Below are 21,611 nucleotides of genomic sequence, written 5' to 3'. Positions count from 1 at the left end.
TGAAAATGTCTGAAATGGTGTGCTAAGGATTAGAGTCAGCTTCAGTGCATGATTGGTTAGACTGAGGATGGAACCTTAACTCTCCTCCTCCCATGGGTTGGGGTGGAATATCAACAACGCCAGCTGACAAGCAGTACATCATAGCATCTCTTAAAGTGCATCCAGGCCCCATCACTGCCCAAAACCGAACCACTGTCTTTTAAGCTATAGAGCCAAGGGGATTGCCTTTTTAGGAGACACACGATTCCTGTGGACATACCATGACCAGCATAAAGAAGCCGTGGATGACAACCTGAAAGTTTGACACGAGTGGCCATCCTGGAAACTACATTTCTGTGAACAATACGACTGACTTGAACTTGGTACGGACAACTGGTGAAACGCTAGAAGACAGCTACAATAACGGGAACCTGGTAAAGAAACTATGACAACAATATTGTTGTTGCTCGAGAACGTTTCGATGGACATTTTGCAGTGATACCAGACCAATTTTTTTCTGAGTCCTCTTGGGTGGGAGAGAAAAGCTACAACGGAAAAACTTGGATATTTATTAGAAGTTGTTCTCTGAACAAGAAATCGCAGTACCATGGAGAAATTCAAGGCAGGTATGGTTCTGGGCGGTACCGGTGATGCCTTGGGCTTCAGAAAAGGCCACTGGGAAAGTTGCACATCAGGCAGAAAGATCCAAGAAGAACTGGTGTCCCTGGGTGGTCTGGGAGCACTAAAACTGGACCCTGATAACTGGCCGCTGAGTGATGCAACCTTAATGCACATGACCACAGCAGAGGCACTTATAACAGGTACGTTTGGGATCCATCTTGACTGAGAATAAGTTTATCATTTGAGTTACAATTTTTTTTCTGAACGGATGCCATTGTAGACCACTCACTATCCTTGCAATCCAGTCACCAACCAAAATACAAATCGTAATACGGTATCTTTGTCCTCACCCGAATGTCATCTTAAGCCCTGCAAAGGATGGCAATACATTTTCAGCACGGTGGAGTTGAAAATAGCATCCCTCCCTCTTGAACAATAGCTGGTCAGACTCTGCTGGTAACAAGGCTAGAGTAATATGGCGATGACATCTTTTGAGATTAGGTCTCCCCATTTAGCCACATCCCGGAATGCCAGCACACATGCACATACGCACGCCCACGTGAACACGCACAGCAGCCAAACTGAAACATTACACTGTATTAATGGCAGAGTTTCCCTTCTAATGTTCTGACTAGTGGGTGTGTAATAGTAATAGTAGTAGCAGAAACAAATGGAAAAGAGACACATGGAAAACTACACGGTGTCCATAAAGTCTCTTTTACCATTTCAAAAATGTATTAAAAATGCAATTGATTAGATATTTTATTCAGATTTGTTCTATTGTATTCAGTGTTTAAAAAAAACACACACAGTGTTTATCATTACTGACCTTAAGCAAAGGATTACTGATGCCATTGCCACAATTGATGAGGCTATGCTACAGCGAACATGGCAAGAAATCGAGTACCGTCTTGATGTGCTTCGTGCAACTAATGGTGCCCATGTAGAAGTGTATTAAAAGAGGTAAAAAAAAAAACCTTTAATAAACGCTGAATACAATAGAACAAATCTAAATAAAATATCTAATCAATTGCATTTTTAATAAATTTTTGAAATGGTAAAGAGACTTTATGGACACCCTGTATATCTTTCCGTTTTTTTTTTTTTTTCCCCAGAGAACGGACACTATCTTGTAAATCTTCCCTATCCCTTTGCGACAGTATTTTCATCAGTCAATTTAAAGAGGTGAAAGAACTCTCAATTATAGTGGGTCTTTATTTATCAATGGTGATGAAATTTGTTTGTGGATCTCAGCTGACCTCACAGTGTGTTAATGTCTCCATTTGCTCAAGGCATGCTTGTTGTAATCTGTCGCGTTGTAGCCTGAGGCTAAACTTAGTCCGCACTCGTCTCCTCTTGCGTGCCAGTTCTGAATGATTCAGAATCCCTCCGTGTTTGTGTACATGCAGATTACTGGTGTCTGGAGGACCTTTACCGTGAGCTGGTGCGTCTCTATGTTAAAGCCATGGCCTCTCTCCAGGGTAAAAACCCTGATCCGGCTACTGTGGAAGGCTGTGTTCACCTCAAACCTCACAATTTTCTCCTCGCTTGGCATACGCCCTTCAATGAAAAAGGTCTGTGGCGATTGGGGATGTTTCTCTCACTTAGTAAAAAAATATTTTTCCATGGAGAAAAATGCTGAATTGCATGTGTCTGTTCAGGGTCAGGTTTCGGGGGTGCTGCTAAAGCCATGTGCGTAGGTATGAGATACTGGCAACCTGAGAGACTAGACAGCCTGGTAGAAGTCAGCATTGAAGCTGGCAGGATGACCCACAATCATCCCACAGGTGATCTGGCCACAAGATGATTTTTTTTTTTTGTAGCTATTGAATTCAAAATGACATATGAAGATATTACTACTGCCTTTCAGGGTTCCTGGGTTCCCTGACAACAGCATTGTTTGCATCCTATGCAATCCAGGGAAAACCACTTGGGACTTGGGGCCGTGGTCTTATGAAAGTCATCCCTCGCGCTGAGGAGTACTGTAGGAAGACCATACGCCATATGGCAGGTAAGACTAGGTTTGGTTTAATAGATTTAAGTTTCGAAAAACACAGTATGGCATAATGAACCAACAAATGGGTCATTGTGTTGGCGCTTATACATATTTTTCTCGACAGAATATCAAGAAAACTGGTTCTACTTTGAGGCTAAGTGGCAGTTTTACTTGGAAGAACGGCAACTAGAAAAAGAAGGTCAGAATAAACCATTGTTTGACAATCGCTATGATGCTGAAGACACAGATAAGGTAAATCCCTTTTTTCAGTAGAGTTTCATTCCAGAATACACTTCCGTCTCTCCGTTAGCCCCATCGTTGATGGATGCCCACATTTTCGGTGATTGCTTTATGACGCAAACCTTAGAAAAAAAATACACGGACTGAGAACCGAATGAAGCAGATTTTCGTCTGTTGATCCGGGTCAGTACAGACGGACGGTCCTTCTCAATCCGTGTATTTTTTCGCATGATTAAAGAACTCGCCGAAAATGTGGGCATCCGTCAACAACGGGGCCGACGGGGAGACGGAAGTGCCCACCTCTGGTTATAAGCAGTATTCCCTTACTACTCTTTTTGGTACAGTTGTACAAGCGATGGAGCTCAGAAGGCCGTGCGGGCCGGAGGGGACATGATGCCCCTATGATAGCCTACGATGCCCTTCTGATTGCAGGAAATGACTGGGCTGAATTATGCAGAAGAGCCATTTTCCATGGAGGTAAGCTATCAAGATATTTTAAATGAAGGGTCGATTCAAAAGAAGACCTGCTAACTGAGACTTATGTGTTATTTTAGGGGAAAGTGAAGCCACAGGTCTAATCGCCGGTTGCCTCTATGGCCTAATGTACGGTCTAGGCCAAGTTCCCGCAACCCTGTACCAGGATTTAGACAAAAGGGAGCGTTTGGAGGAGCTGGGAGAGGCGATTTACAAAGCAGCATCAGCAGAGAAGTGCATAGACAAGTAAAACTGCACTTCACAAGCCGAATGGCTATCAAAGGAACTGCACGATCCAAAGACCCCTCGTCCCCGCACTGTCCTCTAGTCCTTGCAGATTCTTTCTAATGTAACACATCCTCTCTTCACCCTTTCTGCCCCCCCGCCCCCTATCTTGCTAAAATCACCTATCTGCAATGAATTACAAAAAACACAAAAGTTTAGGCTACTGTGTATGGTTTCAACGTTTGTCCAATTAACTAATAGCATCTATTCCACATGAAGTACTATATCTCGTATTATGTCGAATGTTTTTTTTTAATATGTATGGATTGGATGATGTGTCATTGCTGTGGAAATAAGTAAACTTTTGCAAACTTTAAGCAGACATCAGCAACCCAAGGATAATCCTAACCCCAGTCCCTCTTTAAATGCGATAATCTATATTTAAGCGCACTGAAACTGCCACTCTTTCTAGATCAACGATATACCGTAGTTCAACAATAGGATGCATACATAATCGTCTACATATACATAATTAAGATTAAGTCTAAAAGTGCTTAGGGACAACTACATTTGAGATGAATCAATCCAACAGCTTGTCAGTACATTCAATTCTGTAATGATAATAATTTGTTCTTAACAGTGTGTAAATGTGTAAGTGCACTTTCACTCATGTTTCCAGAAACTGCAATTGTGATTTGAACAGTGACAAACATATTAGTCACAGCATGTCAATTAACCATAACATATCAATGATTAAAATGTACTTAGATATATAAAGCCCCTGACTCTTTTTCTCTTGACATGTCTGAATAATAATGTTGCTGGTTGTATGCTCGTGTTTTCACTTTATTTTCCCCAAATTATCCAATACTGTAATGAACTAATCAATGCTGCCTAATTAACGTAAAGCTGGCTGCTAAGCACTTTAGGTACTAGGCTACAGTATATGTTTTTTCCCCACCTTTACATTATTTTGAATATAGAATTTCTAAAAATTCTAATTCATAGCGACATACAAAAAGAAAATAATACAAGTATTGGTCAACTAAAAATGTAATTGATTTTTTTGAAGGAATTAATAAATTCAGTACAGCAAGTTTTGTCTTTTTTATCATAATACATATTTGTTTTTTTGTTTGTTTTTAAGGACATATGTAGCCTCATTTTCACACGCACACAAAAAGTTTATCTTTTGTTTGACAAATGTTAAGTCACTGCAGACAAGAAAACGTCATTCAATGCATGAGTAATCTTCTAATCTGGACATAGTCATGTGGATTAAGTTTTGCATATCTATTCTATTCTCTATAGACCAGATTCTCAGAAAAGCTGTATCAGCAGCCCAGATGCCAGTATGTTGCGGAAGTTACTAAGAGACCGTGACTGTCGTCCAGTGCTCCGAGGGATTCTGGAGACTCTCCTGCATTACCTGACACAGGATCTACCCAATCGGACCACCAGAACCCAAGATGGGGAGGAGCTAGTCTTCACAACTTTCTTTGAGAGAAAGAGAGATTGTCCTGTTCGAAGAATCCAGACATTGGTTAAGCAGACTGAACTTAAGGCCCTTGATAAAATAACCAATGGGGAGCCTGCTGAAAACATGTGTAAGATCCCAGAAAAAAATGGGTGCGAACAACCAAAAGAGATGTTTGAAAGAATGTGTGGAAGAGATGAAATATTAGAAAAGCCAACACCCCGGCGTCTTACCACATTCCGGCTACTCCAGTCCAAATTCACAAGGACCACCCCAAAACCCCCTCTAACAAATAGAAGGGAGGTAGGAACTCTGTCATCCAGCAGAGGCACGACAAGTGCTCAAAATCACAGACAAGATGGTGGACATGCAATCAGCAAAAGGAGCAAAGAAAGACGAGAGCACAAGCTGAAGCGGGGCGGCAGCGTGAAAGATATTGTGGCCAAGTTTGCCATGACTGAGCAGAAGGAACTAGGACTGAAAACACCAAAGCAGCCGATGAACTCAAGAGCAATTGGAAAAGGGATCCTCCTGTCCTCCTTGATGGAGAAGTTTGAGAACGTGGCCATTGTGTCCAAGGGGATCAAATCAAAACATGCAAGTGAGAGACCTCCCGGAACAGTCAGTGTAAAACAGCGGGTTGCTTGTTGTGAAAGAGGGCACAACCCAGTAGTGGATGCAAGTGACGACAAACAAATGCAATGTAAAGAAGCGAAACCTAAAAGTACAAGTCAGTGCTTGGAAGCAGATCAGATAATAGATGAAGGGCAACAAAACTCAGATGAGAAGGTACACCTGAACTTGAAAATAGAACAAATGCTGCCACTTTTGGATGACGTCAATTTTCATTTAAGTGATGCACAATGCTGGAGTTCTGGCAAAATACACGGTACGAGTGAAGAAAATATTTGTATGACAGCAAAGTTGAACTATGCTTGTCAAGAGACAATCCGGTTTAGATGTGTAACACAGTGGGCCCTCCCTGAGTCCAACGGGCTTGTTCTACTTAGAGAGGCTCCACTCAAGTGCCATGTGACAATTGTGCTGCCTTGCTCCATCCTGTGGTCCACATGTGAGGATTCTTCTCCGAAACAATACGTTAAGAGACGCAAGGTTTCAGCTAGTGCGGGTATGAAAATGACAGAAAAAGACACACATTGTGGGAGACTCTCCATTGGTAGAGACAATAACTTGATTGGTAAAGAATTGATGGTTGACCCAAATCAACACAGACATATAGCGAGTCAAATCAGATTGCTCAATTACACCATACCGCACATTTGTACATTTGATGCTCAACACGGTGATGCTCAGCGCTCAGAGACCGTTTTGGCTAAAACTTCACCCTCCAACTGTTCTGCAAATGTTTTAGGAGCTGGATTGAGGACAAAGGGAACTTTACAGGAGTCCTGTCCTCTTGACATCAAGGTACAGAGTGTCCACGCAGCAGTGGAAAATGAAACAGAAACATTTCAGCTAAAACATGAGCAGGATGGAGACGAAAAAAGCGACACAATAACAGCAGAAATGAGATATACGCAAGTACCACCGAGTTGTCAAACATCTGATGTTATTGTCAGTATGCTTGTGTCACCGGCTCAAACTCAACTACCGATGGCCAACAAAACTCAGAGACCAAAGTATACGTCAATAAACTACGGTGACCCATCTGTCAAACAAACATATAAACCCAAGGTCATACGGTTTACTGACACATTTACTTTCTAGATTGCTGAGAATTATACACACATCAAATTATAGCATTTTAAATTGAATACAAGTACTGCATTTTGATGACTTGGGGGAGAAGCAAATGAATTAGACCACATATATACTAAGAAAAATAAAAACATGACTTATTACAAATAATCAATACTACATTTCTCTCCTTTTCTTAATTGAAAAAATAACACTGTTTACATTTTCTTAAACATGTTTTCTATTGCTACGGTGCCCTAGCAGTACATTTGAATGAGGCTGTCAAGATACTGGTTGCATGTAGCGTGTGAGCTATGTGATCATTAAATATCATTAAATGGTATTGCCAAATTCAAGTCACTGTTTTGATTAGTTTGATGTTTTTCTCCCATTCATTCAAACCCTTGGCATTAGGGGTGTAACAAAAAACGATTTGAATCAGAATATATATATATATATATATATATATATATATATATATTTTTTTAGATGCGGTGTATCGAATCAAACGATCAAATCCATTGACTCGGTTCACTTTGAAATATGTTGAATTGTCTTTTCTTGGAGGGATGTAAATCTGAAGGAAATGGCACATTTACAGTACTGACAGGTTTGTTCAAATGTGTGAATAATTAAGAAGAAGAAAAAAGACACTGCATTGTACCTTCTCGAACTGAGCTGTACAATATTGAATTGAATCGTGAGTGGATCTGATTATATGCATCAAAAACACTCCAACAAGTACTATTTTGAATGGAAAAACAAAAATCTATGCAAAATCAGTAATTCTGTGCCTTTTTCGTTGCAAATTATAGATGACAATTTTAAAATAATTTTCATTCATAATAGACCCCCCCCACCCCCAAATAAATAAATAAATCATATTTGATGCAACTTTTGGCTGCATCCTGCAAACTGTGTACCCCCCAAAAACTAAATATGCCCCAGTCCAACTCAGTGTCACTTTTGTTTTCTGGTGCAGTGCACCAGATAGGAGAAGCCAAAAGACAGCTACTGTACATACGACTTTCAGTGCTGCAAAATATGGTGGGAAGTAATGAGAATACTAGTATAACTACGTGATCATAAAATGTGTGCATTCCCCAATTCGCGTGAAATACTTCATTATTTTTGTTAGTGTCGCCCTCAAGTGGTTGAGCCCAACCGGTGCAAAATTTAATTTTAAAATATTGTGTACAGTACTGTATCATACTGTAGCGAAAATAATCCTCCTTATCACCGTCATTGCATTCATTTATAGACTCAAGGACTTTTTCTATGTCCACAAAAGGCATGTTTCTACTCTACTACTAATACTACTCTACAGTATTCACCTGTACTCCACCTGAGCTCCAGGCACTGAAAAGGGTGTGGTTACTCAACTATAGAGTGTTCATTTGGAGAGCATACTATTAATTAAACAACTATTATGAGGATTCTACTAGAGAGATTATATGAGTTCAGAATGTGTGAATTATATTGTAGATGGCACCGACTGATATGATATTCCTTAAATTCCATCCATTAATATGATGTATTGTATAAAATGTTGTTGTTATGGAGTGCATAAGGTATCGGGTTATAACGGGCAATTCATAGGGTACTATTTTACGAAATAAAGCATTTATTAGTCAAATAGAAAATAATTAACTAATTTCCTTTCATTGATTTGGTAGGTGAGCACTGGGGAAAAATAACAGGATATTACCTGATTCCCTTGAAAGCACCATGAGATCTGCTTTACGTGAGAGTCCCGGGGCAAGCGTCACGCGTTTGACTCTGACTGAAACCTTCCTTCCACCTCCCACTGACTTCTCCAGAAGCTCAAAGCGGATCTTCAGCTGGCATCGCCGAGGCAGCAAGCAAACCTGAGAAGCTCCACTCTTTATGTCCGGATTGCATTCGTTACGCGAGCTCTTTAGCAGGATACTGCGAAGAAGCAAGCAGCAGGTGCATGTGAATGGCGGTAAAAGTCAAACTTAAAGTTCTCTCTATATGGCAGGCACAATGGCGGACTGGGAATCTGTCCAACAGATATTAAGCGATTTACTTACGAGGGGTGAAGAAAGAAAACGATGAATGAACGAAACCGTGTTTTACAACGTGTCCTGTTGTCAAAAAAATAACGTGTAGGGACCTCCCACAAAAAAAAAAAACTAACAAAAAAAAAACTACCACCTGAAACGTCGCAGCCTGAAAATATCTCGGGGGACGAAGAAAGCGGACGTAAAGCGAGGAAAGATTTCGAGCATGGAGAAGAAAAAGACGACGAGCTCCTCCGGCAGCACAGCCAAAGACAGAGTGGAAAGGTAACCTGCTCTAAAACAACTTACAAGCATCTCATTTCACTAGTTTCACTAACACACGTTGGATGTCATGTTGTACAAGCTGTTACCTGCCGTAATGGCTACCTCAAATTCTTCTTTAGTGTTTATTTGCAGTTGGCAAACCAGCTATGAGTTGCACCTGTCGAAAACTCGCGGTGGGACATGACGGAAAGATCGCGAGAACTTGTTTGGGTTATTTTGCGAGACAATCTTTAGCAAAAAATAGTTGCCATATGTGAATATGTTGACCCTATCAGAGAAGCATTGATCTTTTTGTGTGTGTTTTGAATTAAGTTTGGCAGTGATGTAGAATTAACTTCCCACCGCAACATCTTTAACCGTCTTTACTTTTACCTGCATCACCAAAGCCCTGCCTTTGTCTTGGCAATAAGGATATCCTTATCCATAACAATCCATAAGTCGACTTTGTTACGGCCTTATTTACACACTCATGACATTTTAAATACCGTTTTGTCCTTATCATTTTGTCAGGTGATTTCTATCAAAGTTTTACCGTGCCTGAACCTGTTCAAAATACATACGTGTGTAAACAAAATGCTTCTTTCCAATGGAGTAGTACCCACTCTTGTAAAAGGGTTAAGCTAAGAAAGCTTATCATGTTGGGTAATCATCTTAAAGGCACTGCTTCAAGCCATCCACTCTTACTATAGCACAGTGTAATTAGGTAAGGGGACAGACAAAGTACAATATACCATTCAAATCTAGTCTGATTAAGTAGTTAGACGTCATAATGCACTTAAACCGAATATTTTGTGTTTTTTCCATATTTGACATTTGCAAAGCACACAAGTTTAAGAACAAATGTAAACAACTGTCGGCCCATCCCTAGAGTGCCGCACGAACAAATAATCCTCATTTTGCTGTTTTTCCCCAGGGTGGATCCTTATGGCTTTGAGCGTCCAGAAGACTTTGACTATGAGTCATATGAAGAGCTGATGTCTGAGTATCTCGTTGTGCTCACTCAGAGGTCCATCAAGTGGTCCAAACTACTGCAGAGCAAACGCAAGATACAGAGGAATGTGAAATGTGAGTGTCAAACGTGCAAGTGTCGCAACAAGCTCGTCTTGCACACCGTAAACTTCCGCTTTCCTTCCACTTTAGTAAAGCGTTACATACGTAAGGGGATACCCAATGAACACCGGGGTCTGATTTGGATGGCGGCTAGTGGAGCTCAAGAGCAGTTGGAGAAAAACCCAGGCTACTACCAGGCCCTGCTTGGCGCTCAGCATGACACCAAACTGGTGGAGACCATTTGCACAGGTTAGTCGGTGGTGGTTTTTATTCACTTTAAACATCATGGTAAAGGTCAGATTCATTCTCTGTCTTGGAGTTCCTCCCCCTAGTAACTGAAAATTGTCTTCTTCTTTTTTTTAAGACTTGAACAGAACCTTTCCTGACAACGTGCAGTTTCGAAAGACATCTGACCCATGTCTGCAGAAAACGTTGTACAATGTGCTGCGGGCTTACGGTCACCACAATCCTGCTGTCGGTTATTGTCAGGTAATACACAAATTGCATTAGAATAATTACATTGTCACACTTGTTTTTTTTTTTTTACATGTTTGCAAAAACATTAAAAGTCATTAAATGGATTTTGCTAAAACTAAGGCCTTAAATGCCATTAAGAAGCATTAAATGTGATGTTTAGAGGGATTAAACATTTAAATATAATTGTTGTTCATACTTTATTTTAAATACAACGTAGTGTAAATTAGTAGGGGTGGGAATCTTTGAATGTTTCACGATTCAATTCCGATTTTTGGGTCTGCGATTTGATTCAGAATCGATTTTCGATTAAGAACGATTTTTGAACCAAAATGATTTGATTGACAATGATTTTTGCTTCAATCTATAGATGTGCAAGGAATCGTAATGATCTACTCCAGTCGGACTTGCTAACGCTAATTAGCGTACTACTCATGGCATTTTTATCACTCAAAAGAACAGCACCACACTGCAAAAAACTACTTTTATTGGAATAACTTGATCATGACTTTTTCCTTCTAACTCTCTAATGTGGCTACAACTTAACAGTGTATCAGACCGCGTGGAACCTCACTGCCCCCAAGTGGCCAAATCGGGTACAATATAAACAGCGCTCCAAATAAAGGCACACACAGACAAAGGCAAGACAGTATAAAATAATTTAAATAAAATCGATTTTGGGACATTTAAAATCGATTCTAAATTGTGCTAAATGAGAATCGCGATTGTTATGAGAAACGATTTTTGGGCACACCCCTATAAATTAGTCACTATAACACAATTTAGTAATAATAAATGTGAATAATAAAAAAATACAGTATTTTCATTTAGAAAACATTACATGAGGTTTGATGATACCCTGATTATCATCGCACCGGATCTGTCTGCATCATTAACACGTCCATTGCCATTGTTTTGCATTCGCAATGGAAATGTCTTCCAGCACAGCATAGTAGCCTTTTTTGCATTGTAAATATGTCCTTTCATTCATCTGCAATAACATCATGTTCACGACTCTCTCATTCACTCACAGATTGAAAAGAGTACTTTGTCATACGTGTCTTTGATTTGACCTCAGGGCATGAATTTTATAGCTGGCTATCTGCTTATCATCACAAAAGATGAAGAGAAGTCCTTCTGGCTGATGGATGCACTCCTTGGCAGGATCTTACCAGGTGTGTGTGGCCATCATTACCTAATGTGTGTGTTACTATTGCTTCATTAAGAATGGCTTTGGTTACATGACCTACTGGCTGACGTACATGTTCGATGGCAGACTACTACAGTCCGGCCATGCTTGGCTTGAAGATAGACCAGGAAGTGTTGGGGGAGTTGGTCAGAGTCAAGTTCCCCAGAGTGTGGAAGGCCATGATGGACCACAACGTCATGTGGACTCTCGTGGTGTCTCGATGGTTCATTTGTCTCTTCATAGACATTCTGCCTGTGGAGGTGAGCGCTCCGGAGACTTTTATGGAGGACATGCTAGTTTAGTCACTTGCACAGCAGATGCGTATAAAGGGTGACGTACTTAAAATTGCAGTTTTAGATTTATATTATTAATAATAATTCAATAACTTTCTGTTGCAGACAGTTCTACGAATTTGGGATTGCCTGTTCTACGAGGGCTCGAAAATCCTGTTCCGTGTTGCGCTGACGCTGATTCATCACCACAGACTTCTAATTGAACAAGCCGAGTCCCTGCCAGACATATGCCAAATCTTCAAACGGATCACGCGTGGATCGTTTGTGGAGGAATGCCACCCTTTCATGCAGGTGAGACAAGTTGAAGCAAAAGGCAACAGTGCCAAAGTTATCTCCTCCTTCAACCCGTTTTTTTTTTTTTTTTTTCAACCCTAGAAAATCTTTACGGAACCCGGAAGTCTATCCATCGCAACGTTGACGAAGCTCAGAGCAGCGTGTCGAGCACGTATCATTTCTGAGGAGGCAAATTGAATTTTGTTTGCGCATTCCACTGGAAAAAGGACCAAACAACTCGTCTCACCTTGACCTCCATGTTATTGATCTCATCTTAATCATTTCAGTTTTAACATAAATGGAAGAATGTGATATTTATAGCTATGTGAAAGTAACACCATTTAGTTTACATGTTAATGTCATTTGTTTAAAGTTTTGATTTTCTTCCTTATGTCGGATCAGGCGTTTTATTCCGGATCCAAGAAGTCATGTCAAAATGAATGTATTTTTGTTTTTGTATACTTTGAGCACAGCCAAGAGACATGCCCAATATATTTTTGGTTACACTAACAAATTATTCTTTTACATTGATGAAATGTTAACTGTCACTGTGTGTGTGCAACATGGATATGAATTGTATGTCTTAAGTTTCAAGATTTTACATTTCATGTGATCTTTGTCTCATTCACCTCACGCTACTTGACCAAAATATAACACTCCCGCTGATTTGATTCCAGGAATACTGTGTCCAATTTGTTCTGTGTGGGGTTCTCAAGCCAGATATTGTTTCGGTACTCAAAAATAACCTTGATATTGATCTTAAATTGTTTAATTAATTTGTTTAACATAAATGATAGAGGATAGAAGAAATCCTAAATGCACAATTTACTCAAAAGGAATCATCACCCAAATGTTTATTATCTTTCAGTAGGATGCACAATGCAAAAATGACTTGGAAAGCACTTTCTATAAAAATAAAGATCAAATCACTAGTTTCTATGAACACTTTTTTTTTTGTAGATATTGAGGATATCGGCAATACAAAACTAATCCACAAGGCAGACTTGGATTGTTGGAACACCACATGGAGATTTAAGAAAATAAATTAAAAGGGCAGTGTAGGATGTCAGTATTGTGGGAGGCTAAACATCTTAGCGTTCGCTAACAGCCAGTCAACTCAGTGATAACATTTGAATATACATTCTTAGCTGTCCAATTTTCTTACAATAAGGTTGGTTAAAAATACATTTTTAACCTTGTGTTATTATATTCCTCTCTGTTTCTTAAGTAGCGGGAGAAGAAATGATTTATGAATAACCGACACCCTTTATATAAATACAGTAGACTTACTTCCAAAAAGATAAAAACATCCAAAAAATGTCATGGTCAACATGCTAGGCTCAATTTTGATGGATATTGGACACGCAAGTTGCATTTGGCTTTTCTTCATTATTCCAGAAAAAAAAAAAAAAAAGCATATTATGAAACAACATGCAGACATAGCAACACTTGTTTCCATTGACTTAATGCTTGTGCCTGCAGTTTTACCGTTTCACACCACACATTCCGGTCAGTCATGTTCCCCTGCGACGAGGGTTCTGTTCAGATGGTCTGGTAACCAGCATGGCTCCTCTTGCGGCCTATTAGGTAAGCGATGAGGACAATCAGCACGAGTCCAGCGAGGGCCGCTCCAACGATGATGGGGATGAGCATCTCGTCTTGATCCATCTGACACTCCTCCGCTGGAAAGATGGAGCGGCAATTTGTTTAAAAGTAGCTTCAACGAGACTTGCACAACAGCATTTGGCACCGCTTCGTAATCAATCGGAATTTTATTTTCTTCCCATGACTTTTGTGATACACTGCAAACAGTACCCCAGCAAACTTCATTTACTAATCACATGCTTTAAAAAGTAAACGTAAGAACGTTTGTTCTTATTAAAAATAAGACACCTTTTTGACATACATTATAATATATATATATATATATATATATATATATATATATATATATATATATTTTTTTTTTTTTAATAGTCTTCAGGATTTTGCTCAACACATTTTCTACTCATTTTTAATACAGAAAAATAAAAATAAAATATATTATATATATATTTAAAATAAAAATAAAACAAAAATACTTAAACATTTTAAAAGAATATTTTATTTATAATTATTAACTCATTCACTGCCATTGACAGCAATAAACGTCAAAAATTAATTTGAACTATTTCTATTAGTTAAATTTTTTTTCTCCATTTTTGTTAAGAGCATGAAAGCCTAGAATTGTTTTTGTACATTTAGAACAGATATACAATTTGTGATTAATTGTGAGTTAACTAGTAAAGTCATGCGATTAATTACGATTACAAATTGAAATCGCCTGATGCCCCTACTTTTTAATAACCTTTTTTTTTTTTTTTTTAAAGAAAGGTTACAAATTAGGGATGTCAGGCGATAATTTTTTTTAAATCGGAATTAATCGCATGACTGCACTAGTTAACCGACAATTTAGCACAAATTTTATATCTGTTCTAATACAATAAAACAATTCTAGGTATTCATACTCTTGTTAACAAAAGTGGGAAAAATGTTCAACTACTAGCAATAGTTCGAATTAATTTTTGACGGCTATAGCCGTCAATGGCAGTGAGCGAGTTAATGTTGTAATGGCAAAACCCAGCATTTATAATTTATTGTTTATGAATATGATTAAATTTGAGGACTTTCTGCAATCACACAATGTGGTGTGACTGAATACACACCACATGCCCTGCAATACGTTTTAGCCTCAATTCTTTCTCACTTGTGCCTCCTCCAGGTGGCTAAGTGCTACTACATGTGGTATGACAAGGTGCCACTCTCTCACATGTTGATGTTTCTTGCATGCATAAGCAAGTAACTTGCAATGATATTAGAACAATGAACTCAGTAGAAATAGTAACATTGCTTAAAAATGTGCACATTTTAAAACACTAAGGAACTTTTCAACCATAATAAAATATTTTCATAACTCTTCTGATGGAACATTGACTTTAAACTAGTTGAATGGTACCTTTGTCATGGCCTGAGGGGGTCTGTATCATTTTCACGGGCACTAAACAACTTTTAACTCTTTGACTGCCAAAAACGTTAAATAACGTTTAGTAAAATCCTATGGAGGAGTGCCAAAGACGTTAAAATACGTTTTTTTTAAAACAGAGGTGAAACTAACCATTTTCTATTGTTGATTACTCAAAAACAGAATAAGGTAGAAACAAACTTTTTTTTCTGATGAAAGATGACAGTCCAAGCTTTCATTTGGTAGTATGTGTGTTTCCATAGTCCAAACACATAATTTTCTGTGGACCTTGAAAGATCAGTCAAAATGCTTAAAATCGGCTGGCACCCACGGCATCCCTTTTCTGAAAACGTCTGGCAGTCAAAGAGTTAAGGAGAATGGTAGGAACATTGTCACACAAAAAACTACAAATGTGCTGACTGCTTTATGCATACGTCACTTTTACCCATTCGTTACAAAGACGGAAGTCAATTTGAATGTCGTGAGCTCAAAAATGATGCGCTTGTCCTCATGAGAAATGTGGTCTTCCTTCAGGCATAACGTTACCCACTTTGTCCATATGGCGGCGCCATAATCAACGTAAACTGAAAGTTCCTTAGTGTTGCTTTAAAGTCATTGTCCATGATTTTCCCTTCATCCTAATTTCACATTTTGATCATTTTATGCTTCCAACTTTGTGATGTAACTGCAAGGTCCACGCAGGCATGCTTGGATCCATGTGTGGAAGAACTTGAGAGCTTTCTCATCAACCCCATCCAAAACTACAGCAAATGTCTGTGACTGTGAGCCAGGCCCCATAATCCAGTGACCCTTGACCTCGCGTTCTTTGTTCTATATGAAGAAAATTCCTACATATCCCAAAAACCTTACCATTTTGGTCGCAAATGAATTTTGACTTCATGTATAAATGTGGTTGTCCACTTTCATTCATCCATGCAAGATCATCAACACTCAAATAAAAAAATGACGAGGTCCAAAGAGAAGACACACAAAGAGCACACGTGAAACCGAATGGCCATTTGTACCTGCGGCAAACTGGTTGGTGGTGACTCCAAAGGGTTGAACCTGCAGCCTGAATGTGTTGAGAGAGAAGCTTGGCGCCACAGCCAGAGTTTGCTCTGCATTGCACATGTAGGAACGTCCCAGTGTAGTCCGCAGGTAGTCGAGGCTGGTGTTACCGGCAGAAAAGGGAGCTGGACAGACAAATTTGAGTCTCTTGAAATCGAATTGTGTAAAACAGTAAAAAAAATGATGTGCGATACATTTCTTTATTACCTGTCATATCAGACCAATTGGCGAGCACACTTATCCCGCTAAGGTGGTATTTATTGGCCGTGGAATTCTGCGGAGAGAGTCTGGATTACCAACTGTGCCCACACACAAAGCGCGAGTAGCTAAACAGCAGCGTTGAGAACACGATTACCAGGGTAAAGATGAGGTCGAGTGTGGTGGTTGTGCCCTGAGTCACAACTAAGGCAGCCTTGCTAGCTTCACATGATCCGGAATAATTTGTCATATTAGGCGTCAGATTAAAAATTTCTTGGACAGTCTGAGAAGAAAACAGTAGGGGAAAAAAAAAAAACTGATGTATTAATGGAGAACGATTGAACATTACAGACAGAAAGGCCCTTCCGCTACCTTATTCTGAGATTGAGAGACATAGGAGAAATTGAGCTGCAATCCCATTTGGGCCAAGAGACAAACTGTGCCGTTGCTGTCACTAATTGAGTAAGTGCCCCGTTCGGGAGTTCCGGGTGGTGTTGGTGCTGGAGTCGTCGTTATTGGCGTACGGGCAGTGGTGGTGGGGGTGGTAGTAGGAGCTTGATCTGCTGCGCAAATTGTTTCTGTAGCAACAAAGCGAGGATCATTTAGTGACAAGGAAGGCACAGCTGCACACTTTGACCAAAGTATGGAAAGAAGAAATGTCATACCAGCTGAACTGAGATCATTTCCGGGCATGTACGCTTCAAGTCTCATATCAGAGAAGGTGACCGTTTGTCCCCCAGCTACAACAGTGGTGGCGCTCACACAATGGTAGGTGCTGTTCATTGCTGCCCAGATGCCAACTGAAGCCGACTCAACAGTTACCACAGCTAGAGGACAATAAAAACCAAAGACACAGTAAATCTAACTTTGTTTCCAAACAACCGGATACCGAATCCAAATGCGGTTGTATCATTTAGTTAAGTGATACTAGGGGTGTGAATTGCGTAGTACCTGGCGATTCGATCCGTATCACGATTTATAAATCCCGATTCGATGCCGATTAATCCCGATACAAATCTATACATTGATTATTGCGATTTTTTTCTTTTTTTACTCAAATTTAGAAAATACTTATTAGGAAACTTGTACATGTACACTGTAAGATTTGTATGAAAATGTATGTATTTATCTGAAACTTCAGGCTTATAACTGAGCTACTGTATTTAACAGTTTTATGTTTGAACAACCCTGAAATAAAATATTAAGGCTTAATGTTCCATTAATAGAACATTCTTCCATGCTTAAAGTGTGAACCCTAAGCCTAAGTAAGACGTTTTGTTGAATATTTCCATCAAAAATTGATGTTTGAAAATCGATTCGGCTGCATATAGAATCGATTCGAGATTTGTGCACTGTAAGATCGCGATATATTGCCAAATCGATTTTTTAAACACGTAATTCTATTGTAAGTAAATATTACAATTACAGTTATGGTTAAAAGGAGTGTGAAAATTGAGTCATATTTGTGTTGAGGTAATTTTTCTGCCACTATGTGGCATTAGTGTTTCATGTTGGACACGTAACAGGAACAGGACAATTGTCTTTTCAAATTCAGATCAATGGGTATCGTGGGCTCCTGGCCATTTTGTTCATCGTAAATTACAACCAGTCCCCTATATTTCGATCACATTATTTATCACTAAATAGACTTCTTTTCACAACGTTGTATGCAAAATAAAGCATAACTGGGAGTTTGCACACAAACAGATGTCAAATAACCTCCCTGGCGGAGGTCAACGAGCTCTGTGCACTTGCGAAGACTTGATCTCACCAGAGCTGTTGGCATCAGGGAATACGGACGAGTCGCTCAGGTTGTACTGCAGCATCAGGGCAGCCACGCTGTAAAAACTTCCGTTGGCTGAGAAGCTCAGCCCCAGTGTGTGTCCGGGTCCAAATGTTGCCACCAGCCATGGTATGCCGGTGGTAACCGAGCCACACGAGCTACCTGCTCCGTCGACTGTGGTCGTGTTAGGCAGCGGCACCTGCACAGTTCTCTGAGGAAAGACAAGTGGTTGATTCAGGATCCTAATCGGACGTTAGGTGGTCGTTCAAATAAGAGTATCCTCCGCTGTATGTACCGAGTTGCTCGAAGTGTTGTACGTGATGGAGAACAACGCCGAGAGCTCAGCTTTGATGCACGTGGAGTTCCTCTCCCTCACTTCGAGAGTCACAGCTTGAAGGAAGCCTGAAAAATACAATTGTTTTTTCCAAATGTAGGATTTGGGGCTTTAAAAGGGTCAAATGATCTACAGTAATAATAGCTTTGGGTTCATAACTTCATATACAAATGGCATTTGAGTCTTGGTTAGGAACAGAGTCCAACTATTGAGTACTTCTGGTCTACGCTTTTGCAGTAGATCTACAGCGAGTGTTTTTAATGCAATTGTGTCGTTTGGGGCAAATCGAGACAGATTTGTGATCAAGTCAAGGTGTCATTAATGGGGTACAGTGGCCATGTCATGGCCTGTACAAAGTCCAGATCTCAATCCAATTGAAAATCTTTGGTGGAAGTTGAAGCTGCGGCCTGCAAAGCTGATCTGGCAAAAGCAATCAGAGAAAGTTGGAGCCAGATTGATGAAGAGTACTGAACTAGATATCACTCATTTAAGTCCAGGCCTCTGAGACTGCCACCTGTTGTTATAAAAAGCCAGAGGTGGTGCAACAAAGAACTAGTGGTGTGTTTAAGCCCCCAAAACAGAATTTATTGATTCGAAAAATCGTTAACTCTGCTTGGTCTAAACAAATAACTGTTACTGACTATCACATTTTTTTTTCTTGATTTCTTTTAGTGTTTCTTAAAGGCAGAAAGTTTGTGATCTGCTTTCTTCCTACAAATTATAAAGAATGGAAAGAACAATCCTTGAGACGGATGAGTCCATAATTTCTGCCAGGGGTTGCATACACTCGTTATTAAATTTTTAAATTCTCCCCAACCCCCTTCATTTCAGTACTGCCTGCTGAAACATGAACCTGTTGTTACATCTAGTCACCCTGTAAAAACACCGCGCACAGTTTACACAACCCTGCAATCAGATGACTGCACGGAGGCAATGACAAAATAAAAATTACGCAGTCCTATTCTTTTTTTTTTAGCTTTGAGATGTGCATTGTATCTAAATGCCACCATAATTAACAATGACATTATATGTATTAACAAGAAAGACAGATTGACTTGTATTCATGCTGTTGGTCAGAATAACTTTTTAACAATGTCCTGGGCGACGTGACTGAAAAATGTTGATTAAGATTATTTATTTTACATAATCGTTCTGCCCCGGGCAGCAAATGGGAGTGTTTTCCTCAGATTTTAAACTCAGTAGAAGAAGCACTTCATAGTTTTATGTGAAACACAAAGTAGCACGCTGAAGTCACATGGAGCTCTCAGATGACAATGAACTGCAGCTGCTGCACAAAAATCAACAAAACATGAATAATAAAAACAACACAATACAATTAGTCCAGAGACTTCTAAAGTATTGTGATCCACTTTGACCTCATTTTGTTTCAAAACTGACAGTGGTTAAAACCAAACATTAACTCATCATGCTCTTCAGATGTGAAATCATTTTTATGATAAATAATAGAATGTAGATGAAGACAACCAACTTATGCTAACAAATAGACATGATTTGACATATTATGGTACCAATTAGGTTTGATAACATAAACTAGAAGTGAACATCAGCATCATGCTAGCGTACATGATTTGAAATGGTAAAAAAACGTATAAAATACGTATAAAACGTACAAGTTGACAGGCTGCATGTAGCATTCTAAGCTAGCTGATAAGATCAATTGTCATCTCAGCAGTCGCCCCGTTGCTCACGTAGACTGCAAAATACTCACCCAACACGGCAAACCACGTGAGGAGCAACAGCGAGCCGCAAGCCATGGATGGTTTCATCCTTTCTTTTCCGTCGTGCCACCGCAGAGGCTACGAATGCAGAGTACAAGCTTCAGCGTTTGTGTCAAGGAGACGCAGAAAGTCTGAAGAGATGCAGCACGGGATGAAGCAAGCTCGGCCGTCGCCGCTGCTCAGTCGCAGGTGGGACTTCCGCACAGCAAAGTGCTCCTGGGTAGACGGATTGTCAAATAAGCGACGCTGTATCGGACGGATTTTTTTCAGGAGATACAGGTGAGAATTATTTAACCGTGCCGGTTATAACGGCGCACCCTCTGTACGTAGGTCGGCGACTGCTCTGCTGACTGGAACCAAAAGCTATGAAACGTCACGTGAACTGGTCGCGTCCGCACAGACTCTGCAGCGAGCGTGTCACGTGAGCGCGCGCCCGAGAGCCGTCCACGCGACACTTGACAGCTACACTCCCAACAAAAATGGCGTAACATGAGAGAAACACATACAATAAAAATATTGACCCAGATTGTTTATCTTTGTTATTACGATTTTGTTTCCGTTCCATTCCTATAAGAACTTCATATGAAAGCACGCTTTTAACACAGGGATCTTTGTTTGCAATTTCTTGGCATGCTTATTTTAACAATTTACACAAAACGATGCATGAAGTTCTTGAATAGTAAATACAGTACTTTTTCCTTTTACAACACCCTAAAAGCATAACGCCATTGGGTTGAGGTAAATGCATTACAAATATTGCCATAGTTATCTGAAAAGAAATCCTTAACAAATATAAGAATAAAGAAAGTTAATAAAGAACGTTGGTACTACAATATCGAGTCATTCTGTATTCACTCATCGGTACTATAGCATGTGTGGGTCCTCTTGTCTCTGCCTCCATCAACAAAGCTGCAAAGTGCACGTGTTGTGGTTAGTCAGCTGACACGCATCAATTCACGAGGGAGTGTAAAACCCCAGCAGGAACGCAGACTGCTTTAATGCAGCTCTTCAACACTTCGCAGAATCCTGCAACATTCTCCTGACACATCTCGACCACATTTTGAACAGCATATAAGCCCCGTTTCAAACATTAAACTTACATTGCTCTATCTGTTGTAGTTTTCATTATGTTGCACGATGTAGCCCACACTATCCTCCCCCCAAAAAATAACAGCACTTTCCAAAGTAAA

At 39.8% G+C, this 21,611-nt stretch overlaps 3 protein-coding genes across 3 annotated transcripts; 2 read left to right on the top strand and 1 right to left on the bottom strand.

The window, feature by feature from the left end:
- The first annotated feature begins 364 nt into the window (after positions 1 to 364).
- Positions 365 to 4,473, top strand: adprhl1 (ADP-ribosylhydrolase like 1). Its single transcript, XM_077564608.1, has 7 exons — positions 365 to 800; positions 2,010 to 2,174; positions 2,262 to 2,387; positions 2,471 to 2,611; positions 2,721 to 2,848; positions 3,181 to 3,313; positions 3,391 to 4,473. The coding sequence occupies exons 1-7, from the start codon at positions 587 to 589 to the stop codon at positions 3,558 to 3,560; spliced, it is 1,077 nt and encodes a 358-aa protein (XP_077420734.1). The 5' UTR covers positions 365 to 586; the 3' UTR covers positions 3,561 to 4,473.
- A 3,978-nt stretch (positions 4,474 to 8,451) lies between these two features.
- Positions 8,452 to 12,969, top strand: grtp1a (growth hormone regulated TBC protein 1a). Its single transcript, XM_077564603.1, has 8 exons — positions 8,452 to 9,019; positions 9,933 to 10,084; positions 10,160 to 10,318; positions 10,434 to 10,558; positions 11,622 to 11,718; positions 11,820 to 11,992; positions 12,131 to 12,316; positions 12,401 to 12,969. Exons 1-8 carry the CDS (start codon positions 8,961 to 8,963, stop codon positions 12,494 to 12,496), a joined length of 1,047 nt encoding a protein of 348 aa, XP_077420729.1. The 5' UTR covers positions 8,452 to 8,960; the 3' UTR covers positions 12,497 to 12,969.
- A 168-nt stretch (positions 12,970 to 13,137) lies between these two features.
- Positions 13,138 to 20,899, bottom strand: lamp1a (lysosomal associated membrane protein 1a). The gene is made up of 9 exons (XM_077564602.1): positions 20,412 to 20,899; positions 18,644 to 18,750; positions 18,337 to 18,559; positions 17,231 to 17,392; positions 16,938 to 17,143; positions 16,723 to 16,848; positions 16,575 to 16,641; positions 16,325 to 16,492; positions 13,138 to 13,980 (listed from the first exon to the last, which is right to left on the bottom strand). The coding sequence occupies exons 1-9, from the start codon at positions 20,467 to 20,469 to the stop codon at positions 13,841 to 13,843; spliced, it is 1,257 nt and encodes a 418-aa protein (XP_077420728.1). The 5' UTR covers positions 20,470 to 20,899; the 3' UTR covers positions 13,138 to 13,840.
- Between the last annotated feature and the right edge of the window lie 712 nt (positions 20,900 to 21,611).

This window comes from Vanacampus margaritifer, chromosome 4 (genome assembly GCF_051991255.1).
Source record: "Vanacampus margaritifer isolate UIUO_Vmar chromosome 4, RoL_Vmar_1.0, whole genome shotgun sequence".
Taxonomy (NCBI): domain Eukaryota; kingdom Metazoa; phylum Chordata; class Actinopteri; order Syngnathiformes; family Syngnathidae; genus Vanacampus; species Vanacampus margaritifer.
This window is presented reverse-complemented; position numbering and strand designations above follow the sequence as displayed.

Excerpts from the sequence above, each read along its gene's own strand:
- adprhl1 (XM_077564608.1), top strand. The coding sequence starts at position 587 with ATGGAGAAATTCAAGGCAGGTATGGTTCTGGGCGGTACCGGTGATGCC. Across the intron at positions 2,175-2,261 it reads TACGCCCTTCAATGAAAAAG|GGTCAGGTTTCGGGGGTGCT; the intron begins GTCTGTGGCGAT and ends GTGTCTGTTCAG. Across the intron at positions 3,314-3,390 it reads AAGAGCCATTTTCCATGGAG|GGGAAAGTGAAGCCACAGGT; the intron begins GTAAGCTATCAA and ends GTGTTATTTTAG.
- lamp1a (XM_077564602.1), bottom strand. The coding sequence starts at position 20,469 with ATGAAACCATCCATGGCTTGCGGCTCGCTGTTGCTCCTCACGTGGTTT. Across the intron at positions 16,849-16,937 it reads TCTCTCAATCTCAGAATAAG|ACTGTCCAAGAAATTTTTAA; the intron begins GTAGCGGAAGGG and ends TTTTCTTCTCAG. Across the intron at positions 16,642-16,722 it reads TCGACCTCATCTTTACCCTG|AATTCCACGGCCAATAAATA; the intron begins GTAATCGTGTTC and ends CTCTCTCCGCAG.
- grtp1a (XM_077564603.1), top strand. The coding sequence starts at position 8,961 with ATGGAGAAGAAAAAGACGACGAGCTCCTCCGGCAGCACAGCCAAAGAC. Across the intron at positions 10,319-10,433 it reads GGTGGAGACCATTTGCACAG|ACTTGAACAGAACCTTTCCT; the intron begins GTTAGTCGGTGG and ends CTTTTTTTTAAG. Across the intron at positions 12,317-12,400 it reads AATGCCACCCTTTCATGCAG|AAAATCTTTACGGAACCCGG; the intron begins GTGAGACAAGTT and ends TTTCAACCCTAG.